The sequence below is a fragment of the Muscardinus avellanarius genome (assembly GCF_963383645.1).
Source record: "Muscardinus avellanarius genome assembly, chromosome: 14".
In the NCBI taxonomy this organism is placed as follows: Eukaryota; Metazoa; Chordata; class Mammalia; order Rodentia; family Gliridae; genus Muscardinus; species Muscardinus avellanarius.
In genome coordinates this window covers 42,563,783-42,576,331 of record NC_137800.1, presented here as the reverse complement: position 1 = coordinate 42,576,331, position 12,549 = coordinate 42,563,783, and the positions used below count along the sequence as shown (strand labels likewise).

The 12,549-nt window shown below is 33.6% G+C and overlaps 1 protein-coding gene across 1 annotated transcript in view; it reads right to left on the bottom strand.

Annotated features, from left to right (window-relative positions):
- MSR1 (macrophage scavenger receptor 1) overlaps nucleotides 1-8,129 on the bottom strand; it is a gene marked incomplete at both ends in the record, with an annotated part of 78,813 nt that extends 70,684 nt beyond the window's left edge. Inside the window, 3 exons of the mRNA XM_080709879.1 lie at nucleotides 381-793; nucleotides 7,289-7,402; nucleotides 8,027-8,129. Of these exons, the coding sequence (XP_080566005.1) occupies nucleotides 381-793; nucleotides 7,289-7,402; nucleotides 8,027-8,129 (630 nt within the window). The remainder of the gene's footprint in view (nucleotides 1-380; nucleotides 794-7,288; nucleotides 7,403-8,026) is intronic.
- Nucleotides 8,130-12,549: the final 4,420 nt, after the last annotated feature.

The window sequence follows — 12,549 nt, the reverse complement described above, 5'->3', positions numbered from 1 at the left end:
AGTACCACACACAAAAAATAGTTTCTTTTTCATTGAGAAATATTGGGGCTCTTGTGAAATTCACAAAGTATCTATCTACTTCTCAAGATCTGCTGAGATCATATGAAAATTACAATTGGTTTAGACAGTATAACGGTACACTATAATAGCATTTATAAAATTGAAATACCTTAATAGAGTCTAATCCAATGAAAATACCCCTTTTTCTGGGATTTTAGAAAAGGCATCAGGCAAATCCACTTAAAAACTTTTGGTACTACTGTCAGAGTAGGATGTAACTGAAACAGGGTTTGCAACTTTTCCTTCCTACACTGCCTGAGAAGACAGGATCTAGATACATTTAATTCTAGAAAGTGACATTCTAATACAAAAACTCTCACCTCTTGTTGTTTCCATGCAGTCTCTTGGACATTGACTTTCAATTTTTCTATACTGAGATGCAAATCAAGCAATGTGCTATTCAAATTTATTAAAGTCTTGGAGATTTTGTCTATGGCAATTCCATGTTCCTGGAGTGAGGAAACCAAGGTACTTAGCTGGAGAAGAACATCATTAAATCTTTCATCAGTTGTCACACTGAAATTTTGGAAGTGTTCTAAATCTATGAGACTGGCTTCTGAATCCGAAATAGACTGGACTCTCTTCTCCAGGATGCTCATGTGTTCCATAACACCTTCTTGAAATCTCACTTCATCTTCACTGCCATTCGTCTTTCCCAGACTGTGACATGCATCAACACTTGCACCGACTGAGCCAACTGTGCAATTCTTTGTTTCCCACTTCAGGAGTTGAGCTGCATGTTTAAACAAATAAAATCCAAGTTATAATCTGTGTCTTTAATGCATATGCCATTCCATTCTATGTTATTCCATTTCATTTGTTCCATTCCTTTCTACTACAAAGTGCTGAATGCTAGTATAAATCAAGTATTTATTTTAAATATATAACCTATTAATAACATTCAGTACATTACTGAGAAGCACACAGCCAACCTTTCCCACTTCACATAAGAATTTATCCCGGGATTATGTCATTTTTTCTGAGTTACTGCTTATCTGAATCTTCCTGGTTCTTAGATTTGGTTTCACTAGTTAGAAAAAAATTTATAAATTGTGTAGAAATGCATTGCATTCTACTCTATAGACTATTGTTGGGATAAAATGAGAAAATACTCAACACATTTTCTGAAGTAAGCACGCTGAAGATGTTAACTATGATGAAGATGATGTTAACCAAACAACGTGTAGTAAAAGTAGAAGGAGTAATGCCATCTACTGCATGAATAAATTATTTGTTATACTTTCCTGTCCTATCAAAGTGACAGCGTATTATTTTATCCAGTCCTACAACAGTTGGTAGGAAGAAAATTGGACAAATTTTCTACTTTAAATATGTATTGTTTTCATAAAACTGCCTACTATAACATGTGTGTGTATATATACTCATGGCAGAAAAACTAGAAAATTTGGATAATAGAAAAAATAATTTAGGACAAATCTTACTTATCTTGGGTTAAACTATACATTTTGTTGTATGTATATCAAATCTGGTTTTATTCTTCACTGTCATATTATTATAAAAGAAATATATTTTATATGTAATATGAAAACTACTTTTAATTTAGTGATGTATCATAAATGCTTTTAAATATTATTAATGTTATTTAAAAATAATGTAGTAATTACATTGACTTCTAAGTATGAATCTACCAGATTTAGCTAATAAAACTCCTACATTAATTTTGCTTCTGGTTTCAGTAATATGTTTGATGAGCAATCCTGTGATAAGTTATTTGCTGAGGAAAAAATTTTCTATTAAGTGGCATTTGGGGAACATACTGAGCTGCTGATACATATTTCCAAATAGACATATGTTCTCTAAACAAGCTAATTATCATTCCAAAATGATCTAGAGCAATATGCTTTATAGTTTCCAAAAAGAAAGAAAGTAAAAAAAGCACAAGCATTAACTTTGCATATAAAAATGATACATAATTATACATAATGAGGAAAATCTTAAAAACAATTCTATCACTAATGTGTAATGGTTAAGATTTTGTTATTTTTCACTATGAAGCTCTATATATGTACAAATTGTCATCTATATAAACGTTAATTACATTCTTATTAGTTTGAATATATGAGATTTTCCAAAAAATAATTATGGAATTAAAAGAGTAACTTCATATAGTTTAAAAATGTATCTATACACATATCCAGGTGTGTGACACATACCTCTAATCTTAGTGTTTGGGACCACAAGTTCTAAGCTAGCCTACGCAAGTTAGCAAGACCTTTTTTTTCAAGAATAAAAAATAAAATAGGACTGAGGTTGTAGTTTAGTGTTAGTGTGTTGGATTTAATCTCTTGTATTTCAATTCTCCCTAAAAAAACAGAAAGAAGGATGAAAGAAGGAAAGAGAGAGAGAAAGAGAGAGAGAGAGAGAGAGAGAGAGAGAGAGAGAGGGAGAGAGAGAGAGAGAGAGAGAGAGAGAGAGAGAGAGAGAGAGAGAGAGAGAGGGATGCAAGCTAAACTTGAATTGGTCAGGTTTTTGTAGGTACATAGATGATAGATTGATAGCTAAACTTGAATCTATGATGGGACGTGGTGGTATAGATTTTGTGAATTAAATGAGACAACACAAGAAAGACATTAAGTTGACATTAAGTTCTATCCCCAACTCAGGATATATGTTACATAATTGAGAGAGGGGTGTCTATGCAGAATCAAACTTTCTGATTCTGAAATCCAGCTCCATTTCTCACTTACCAGCTGGGTTATTTTGGTCAAGTTACTTAAGTTCTCCTTCCTCAGATATACTCAAAGATGCAAAATAACACCTCAAGAATGGCTTTGAGTCTAGTGAAATAAATCATGTAAATCCCCTAGCAGACAGATTGGCACATATAACAATTAGATGCAATTGCAAAGTGCCTTATACATGAAAGATACTATTATAGATTCCACTGTAGCTACTCACGTTGGTTAAAGAATTTATGATGGTGGTTGGTACTGTAGCTCTTATTAAATTGTAAATTAATGTTTTATACACACATATATGTATATATAAAGTTGTATATATACTTAAATTGCAATTTTTTAAAATGTGTTATATTTTTCTGGTTGCATCCTTTTAATATTAACTTCTTTGAATTAATAAACTACATGTGACAATATCTTAATGCTATTCACAACAGAACTTTATTAATATGTGTTATTTTTATTTCTTAATTTATCAATTAAATTTAAAAAAGTGCATTTCTCTATCACATCACGCTTATTAAGTTTGGCTGGGGAGCAAGTTTTAGATTAACAGTCTCATTCACGTGTTCATCAGTCCTAGAGTTTATTTATTAAGCACCTACTGCATGTAAAACATCATTGAAGTAACTCTGGGAATCAAAAATGACTTGGAATGAATTTTGGCTTTAGTACTAGGAAAACCAAATTAATCATTTTTATAAAATTATTTCAAATTTGTTGAAAATTTTTCTTATTGCTTTTCAGGTAGAAGTTGACTGATAATTATGAACTAGAATTGCCTGAGTTAGAAATCATGGCTCTGTCCTTTATAAGCTGGGATATTAGAGAAGCATTGAACAAGTTACTTAATCTGTCAATATTTTTATTTCACCATGTATGTAAATGGAATGCTAATAGAGTAAATGAAACATATATATAAAGTGTTTGGATCATTTCCTGGCACATAAGTATCCAATGTTTTAGGGGATTTTGTTATTATTTTTTTGGGTTAAACATTAGTAACCCAAGCATGTATATGCTCAGCACTAACTATGGGGAACTAATATTGTGTAATATAATAATTTTTCTATCTCTGGTGGTATGTTTCCACGAGCACAGTAATCCCTGTGCTTTATTTTACCAGCTGTATTGCTCTAATTGCTCAAGCATATAATTTTACTTTCACCAATAACAAGTTTTATTTCATACAGGTAAAGGAAATCTTTTTCACCATGTGGAAAGAGAAGACCTAATTTGAGAAAAGGTCATGGGAACAGTGGTTTTTAATTTGGTGACAAGTTAAGCATGGGTTTACAGTAAAAGCTACATTTTGCTTGTAGATTTAAAATCACACCATAGCTTTGTACCTTATTCCTGAGTTAAAATAACTTAAACTTTGCTTTCTTTAAAAATGTTTAACTCTTCATTATATAGTGAGGTAAAGAAAGTCAAAGCTCCTTCCTTTTGTGACTCTCCTGTTCGATATACGGAAGGAGACAAACTTCTATGGCCTCAGGAGAGGTTTATATTTTATTTTACAGAGCATGCTCACTCTTTCATGTTGGTAATACCTTATCCTAACCAAAATTTATATTGTCTTGAGTAAAGAATTTTAGTTTTTCAGTAGCAGTTCATATGCTTCAGTTCTATTACTGTATCTTACTATCCTGGAATAGAATTACACTGGTATTCTCTTACTGATTCAGCAACTTTTTGAAGAAAAAAACATATGGAGTAAACTGTATAATGAAGAAAGCATATTTAAATATATGATGAACTTTAAATTTAAATAGTTTTTATGTGCAATGTTTTATTTTGTCTATCAATTCGTATTTTCCAAAAACAGAATAATTTTTTCTTTTCTTTTTTTTTTTTTTTTTTGGTGGTACTGGCGTTCCTGGAAACCCTTCTCCAGGATACACTCACAGACCTATTTTTTTTTTTTTTAATTTGGAAATAGGGTCTCCTAGCCAGCGCGGCTGGCTTTGAACCTGCGCTATCTTCCTGTCTCCGCCTCCCAAGCTCGGGGATTACAAGCGTGCAACCAACACGCACAGCTCCAAAACCAGAATAATCTCTATCGTTTTAAGGGATATATTTTTATCTACATTTTTTTTTTTTTTTTTGGTGGTACTGGGGTCCCTGGAAGCCCTCCTTCCTCCGGGCTACACTCCCAGACCTATTTTATATTTTTGAAACAGGGTCTCTTACGCCAGCACGGCTGGCTTCGAACCTGCGCGATCCTCCTGTCTCCGCCTCCCAAGCGCGGGGATTACAAGCGTGCGCCACCACGCCCGGTGCTATCTACATTTTAATTTTTATATCTTGTAGAGATATGTACTGCATTATACTTCCTTTTTAAAAAACTATTTTGATATACAACTTATAAATTGATTGCCAATTGTTCATTATAAATGCATGACAAACAGAAATCTGTTCAGATTCTGGTGAATTTGCTTCTGACATTAATTCATAAAATTGGACATTTTTAGTTTCTACTTAATCTTAGTAGGTACTTATGGTAGTTTTAGGAAACAAACAACTTCAGGTCAACCATTATCATCTGTAAAACAAATGTTTTGACTTGATAGTGCCTACAAATAGGCCAGGGATTTTGGACTTAATTAGAACCCTGAATTCTTTTTAGACTTTTGTCTGTGCTAAACATGGACCTATAAGAAGCTGCAGTTCCTGAGTTTGAATTTTTAGGTTATGGTTTGTATGAAAAAGTTGCAACTTATCCAAAATTTTACTACTAATAATAGTGAGTAATCCCAATCAATGATTTATCTTTTAGTTATGCATTTCAAACTATAGATAAAAATCTATTGCCGGGCGTAGTGGCACACGCTTGTAGTCCCCATGCTTGGGAGGCTGAGACAGGAGGATCGCATGGGTTCGAATCCAGCCTCAGCTACTTAGTGAGGCTTTCAGCAACCTAGTGAGACCCTATTTCCAAATAAAATATAAAAAAGGTCTGGGAGTAAAGCCCGGAGGCAGAAAGCCTCTGGGTTCCACCCCCAGTACCACCAAAAAAAAAAAAAAAAAAAATCTATACATACACATACAGATAACCTCAGTGCATCAGGAATTTGTTCAATGCTAGGCATATCGGGTCCTTTAATTTAGATGGCTATAGTTTATTAACTTATTGACTGGTTGTTATATTTGGATTTTTATTTTCATTTGTTTTAGCGATTAAAATAGGAGATAGTTTTTCTACGGATAATATCTTCTTGGCTAAAATTAGGACAACCCTATTTTTGTTGTTATTGTTATTATTTTCATTTTTACAGGCCAACCATATCTTTTTATAAAAACCTACTTACACAAGGAGATATTAGACCACAGAGATTAGAATTCAGAAGTTATAGATGGGGACTTTCTTCATTACTGAGGAGTCAGGTTTTTTTTGTGTGTGTACAGATAATGACGAAACTATAGTGTCTGTTCAAATTGTAATTGTAAGGGTATACTGAGATAATCTGCCAAAAGTACCTAAACATAGTCAATGCTCAACAATGGTACTTAATATTAAGATTTTTTTTTCATCACCATTTTTTTCTGAGTGGAATTTTGGCCCTATCTTGGACACTCCATCAGATTTCTCATTAACAGAGGAAGTTTAGACTTGTATTTAGGAGTGTTCTTGTTAGGCTGATTAATATGCACATAAAATGCATTTATTCCAAGACCATCTTTTGATACAACATATGGTCAGACATTTTACCAGTCATAGAAAAGAGGAGAGTGACAAGGCATTTAAATCCAAATGCCAATCAAACTTTATCAAATCCATCAGAAATTTTACATAGAAGAATAACATTTATATCTATGCATGCGATACATGCAAGATATTCATGTGGGAATCCTCCAATCAAAGAAATATATAACAAAAGCATATGTAACTAGAGAATATATAACTAGAGAATATATTGAGCTCAAGTAACATGATTTTTTTTTTTTTTTGCTTTGCAATGATGCCATCATGTTATTATTAAGGTTGTTTTAAATAATAGCCCATAAAACATGAGCTATGTAAATGGTAAGAATTAAACCTAATGAGGTGTAGGTCATTATTTTACAATAGGAATATTTCTTCCTGTTCTCAGTACTAGGCATAGGAGATCTGAACAACAGCCTTGTTTGTAGTGTTTGCATTATTTATGTAAATGATCATATTTGTCTTCACATTGGCATCTAGAATACTTATCATGAAATTTGTGGCCTATCACCAGAAGTAAATGGGACTTTAGAGGATAATATATTTTGAAAAAGTCTAAATCTTCCCACATTACCTTTACATATTTACATTTTTACCCAACTCTTTTCTATTCTATTGTTCTAACTTAAAAAAAGCTATTTGGTTTTATTTAACATTGCAGAATCTATTTTTAATTTTAAAGATTTGAGTAAACAATTGTATATGAAGTTTTCCTTATGAATCTACCATATGAAAAGTTGAATGCTGTTTGTTTTTCTTTTTATAGTCAGCAATCAGCAATTCACAAAAAAATCGTTAAGTTTCAAAATTCTAGAATACGTACCTGCCACTATCCCAATGATAGGGATGAGAACCGCAAACACAAGAACATAAAGAGCAATTAGTGCAGCTTTGAAGGGCTTCAGTCTGTCTTGAAGGGAAGGGCCATTTTTAGGATCTACCAAAACAAAAACACAAACATACAAACACAGCCCAATCCACAGTAGAACATTTCCTCTTCTTACCTAATTAAGATGTTTATAATTTCTAGTTATATTATTACAACCAAATCTACTGGAAAAAGGGGGTAAAATAGATCCTTATTACTCATGGATTGAGTTGTGTGCTCCAAAAATATTTTTTAAAACCCCAAGCCCAGATACCTCGAGAGGTAATTTTAATTGGAAATAGGGTCTTTATAAATGTACTCCAGTTAAAATGAGGTCATACTGAATTAGCATGGCCTTTATAAGAAGAAAAAACAACACAGGTATACACAGTAGGGGTGGGAAATAACATACAAAGAAAGAGGTAGAGATTACATTGATGTAGCTACAAGCCAGGGAACCGAAAATTTTCCAGATTGCACTAGAAGCTAGGAAGAGACTCAGAAGATTCTTCTCTATAGCCTTTGAAAGGCAACATGGACCTCCAAGGACCTTGATTTCAGACTTCTGGACTTCAGATCTCTGAGAAAAAAAATCTATTGTTTTAAGCAACTGAATTTGTAGCAATTTGCTAGAATGGCTGTAGACAAGAAAGCACTTGCCACTGAAGGGTACCCCATCCCCCTTTCACTTACTGGGCTGAAGCAATGCTGTCATTGAGTGAGCATCAAATCTCACAGATTCTGAACAGCCATCAGTGTCCTCCTGAGGATCAAGAAAGCTATCCTGCTGCCCCATAATTCTGTCAAACACATGAAAGTATTAATATATTAAATTAATATTTATAAAAAGACTACATATAAAACATATTAATATATTTCACATGAAATGATGAGGGCCTTTTTGCATCAATTGAAATTTATAATTGAAATTCAATTTTTACAAAAAATGTAATTAATAAAATTTATACATATGTCATATATAGAAATATTTAAATTTATAATCTTTACATAGAACAGATTTACATGTAACCTATTAATGTAGCTTTCTATACACAAATGTATGTCTGTGCTTTTGTGTGATTTGAGGAGAGATAGTTTAACTAAAAGAAAAAAAAAAGACTTTTTTTTCTTCCAAGTGACAGATCAAAAGTTTAATTGAAAAAAATCTCCCTTAGAAGAAATAGCTCTGCATATTTGGTACAAATATTTCCTGTGTATTTTATCAGAAATTCTAAATTGAATTTATTAAACAGAGCTTTGTGAGCCAGTTTTGCCTTGCCAGTGCATCTGTTTATCACTTTACAAAGATAAAACAAAGTACAATCACTAGATTGGGAACCACAAGAACACTAGAAAAAACTCAATTTTTATTTTATTTATTTTCCTCTATGTCTCTCCATTCCTTATTCATCTTTTTCTTATATATTGGTATCTATACAAATATATTCTTATATCTTTTTAGTCCCAATTGATAGTCTATGGCACAATCTTTGCCTTGATCTACCAGAATCACTTGAAAAGCTTGATAAAAAGGGATCCATGGCTTTCAGCCCCAGAGTTTCTGATATTTTGGCTGAGGGGTTAAGAATTTGCAATTCTAGGTCAATGAGTTCTAAATTGCAGTTGGACAGGAGCAAGAAGTTTAGGTGGGCTATTGCACAGTAGGGTGATTGTAGGGAACAATACTGTACTGTACATTTCAAAAATCTAGGAAAACAAGATCTTGAAAGTTTTCATCACAAATAAATGATAACTATTTGGGGAGACATATATTTAAATTGATTTTAACATTGCAAAATATATACATATATTAAAATATCGTATGGTACCCATGAATATATACAATTTTTTTTTTTTTTTTTGGTGGTGGTACAAGGGTTCCTGGAAACCCTTTTACCTCTGGGCTACACTTCCAGACACCTATTTTTTATATTTTTCTTTGGAAACAGGGTCTCTTAAGCCAGCGAGGCTGGCTTTGAACCTGCATGATCTTCCTGTCTCTGCCTCCAAAGCATGAGGATTACAAGCGTGTGCCACCACGCCTGGTGCTACAATTTTTATTTTTGATATTCAGTTAAATATAATTTGATTAGGGCCGGATTGATAATATATGCTTTTAATCCCATCATTTGAGAGGCAGAGAGAATAAGAATGAGGTTTGCGGCCTACCTCAACTACTACTTAATGAGGCCCTTTGCAACTCACTGAGACCCTGTTTCAAAATAAAAAATAAAAAATAGAAGGTTGTAGCTTGGAGGTAGAATGCCCCTGAATTCCATCCTCAATATCACACACACACACACACACAAATACACATACACACACTATATATGTGTGCATATATATATATATACACACATATATAGCATATATATACATAAATATACACACATATGTATATTCACAAATACACATATGCATATATACATATAATTTAATTAAGGATAGGTATGTGGCTCAGTTAGAGAGTATACTAGCTTATCATGGGCAAGGCCTTGGGTTTGATTCTCTACACTGCAAAAATAAATAAAGGCACATTGATTAATTAATTTAAAATAAATAAATATGTTTATTTTAAATCAAATTTTTTTCCTTCATTTTTTTAGTGGTACTTCTTCCAATAGAGAAATTCTTTACAAATAGATTTTATCTGTAACTCAGATTTCCTGGATATTTTCTATTTTACATTCTTATTCTTTGGATAGCTTCTTTGGGCCTGAAACAAATCTACATTTGTTTGCAATTTGTCATTCCCATTTGGCCACTGACTTCAAACACATCTCATTGCAATTCTCTCAAGGAAATATTACTTGTCTTTTGGTTAGGATAATTCTTTATTTGAGACTGTCTTAGTTGTGTGGGATGTTTATTAATTTTGGTTCACCTTCTAAATGTCAGCAAAAGCTCTTAAATCATTATATCACTGATCCTCTTACAAACATTTTCCTCAAACCTCATCTGTGCATTTTTAAACTCACAGTTCTCTTTGAGAAGTGTTGTTTCACACGCATCCTGAATGAGGATGGAAAGACATGGAAGTGCCACTCTGCTAGCAGTATATGTATTACCTCTGACTGCTAAAATGCCTTTAATAAAAAGTCATAAAAAATCTTCAGCAGCAATATAGATTTACCTAATGATTTTGGGAAAGATATCTCTCAAATCATTCCCCATGTTTTTTTAACACACACACACACACACACACACACACACACACACATCCACAAACACACAACAAAACTTTATTAAGCCTGTGTGAATAGTTCTTATATAAGAAAAACCTTCTTTTATTTTTTTAAAAAAGAGAAATGGCAGTTTTCAGAATTATAATGCAGTGGTCTAATCTTGGCTTCAATACAGCAGCATAAATGTTGTTTTTATGCACATATGTACTCAGTCATTATGTCAAGTCATTTATCAGATCCTTATAACAAGCTCTGTTCAGGTGAGCAAGAGGCCAAGATAAACATGCACAGGATATTTTCAACCACCCAAAGATCTTATGCGCTAATAGGGAAGACTAAAATCTACAAATAATCACCTGGCACTGTGACATATATATATATACAGAAAGCATAGGCATAGTACAAAAGGGAGTGGTTAGCACCTGGGGTACGGGGGAATCAGAGTAGAAACAAGAAAAAGATGACATTTTATTAGGGTTTTGAAAAATAAGCAGAAATTTGCAGAGAGATAACTGCAGGATAGGAAATAACATGCTAAAATGCATGAAATCATGAAGGGCATGAGGACTTTAAGTGGACCAGCAACAGGAAACAGGAGTTCAGGGCTCAGGGCCCGGAAAGCAGCTGCAGAAGCTGGTAGCTGGCAGGATTCTACTCATTGATTTCTTCATTGTCCTGATTGCATCAATCGATGAGGCTTTCCAAAATGTAAAATTGAATTTACTATACAAAGTAAGTAAAAAAATTTTTCTTTGTTTTGGATTAATACCACTAGTGACAAATAAAGATATTGTTTATTAAGGATTTTTGCTTTTTTTTTCTATTTTTCCCTGAAATAGAGATGAAACTCAGTTCTTTTTTTTTTTCTTTAAGCCTCTAAGCTTTTTATTTTTTTATTATTATTTTTTTGGGGGTAGTACTGGTGTTCCTGGAAGCCCTTCTACCTCCGGGCTACATTCCCAGACCTATTTGTACATTTTTATTTGGAAACAGGGTCTCCTAAGCCAGTGCGCGCGGCTGGCTTTGAACCTTTGCGATCCTCCTGTCTCTGCCTCCCAAGCGCGGGGATTACAAGTGTGCGCCACCACGCCCCGCTAGCCTCTAAGCTTTTATCTTTCTTTTTTCAGTTTACAGGAATATGATACATATTTTGCAGGCTGGACATGGTGGCACATACGTGTAATCTCAGTACTTCGGAGACTGAGACAGGAGGATTGCAGGTTCAAGGACAGTTTCAGCAAGTAGTGAGACTTAGCAACAGTGAGATCCTGTTTCAAAAATAAGAAAAAAATAAGGCTGGGGTGGAGGTGACTCAGAGGTAGAAGGCCCCTGGGGTCAATCCCCAGTCCCACACACATCCAAAAAAAATTTGCCTATTTCTGTATTGTAAATTATGGGTTTTTAGGTAGACTTATTTTAGAAGGAAAACTCCCTAACCAATGTCTATGTTTTTTAGCCTAATTGACCAAATCTGGCCTATTTGTCACACTTGTATAGATCAACTGAGTAGATGACGAATGAAAAATATTTCCTTCTGCCTCTCTCAGACCATAAATTCTGTCTGTCTTCTGGGGTAATGTACAGCTGGGGTGGGTTCATTGTGAACTGCATGGTATACTGGCATATTTTTGTCAGAAAAGAAATTTGGCATTAACTCAGCAGAGAGAGTACTGTTAGGATTGCTGACATATTTTTATTACTCTTGTTACTTTCCTTACTTATTTCATACTCTTTCTGGGATCTCATCTATTTCAATGGTTTAACTTATTTTCTGTGTGCCAGCAAAATCAATATATCCAGGTTGGATTTCATGTTTCAGAATTAGATTCTTTAAAAATAAAGCAACTCAAACCAGTGGTGCATTTTTCATAGTAACCTAACTTTTCTTTTTCTTTTTCTTTTTTTTTTTTGGTGGTACTGGGGTTCCTGGAAGCCCTTCTACCTCTGGGCTACACTCCCAGACCTATTTTTTATACTTTTTTTAAATTTGGAAACAGGGTCTCCTAAGCCAGCACGCGGGGCTGGCTTCGA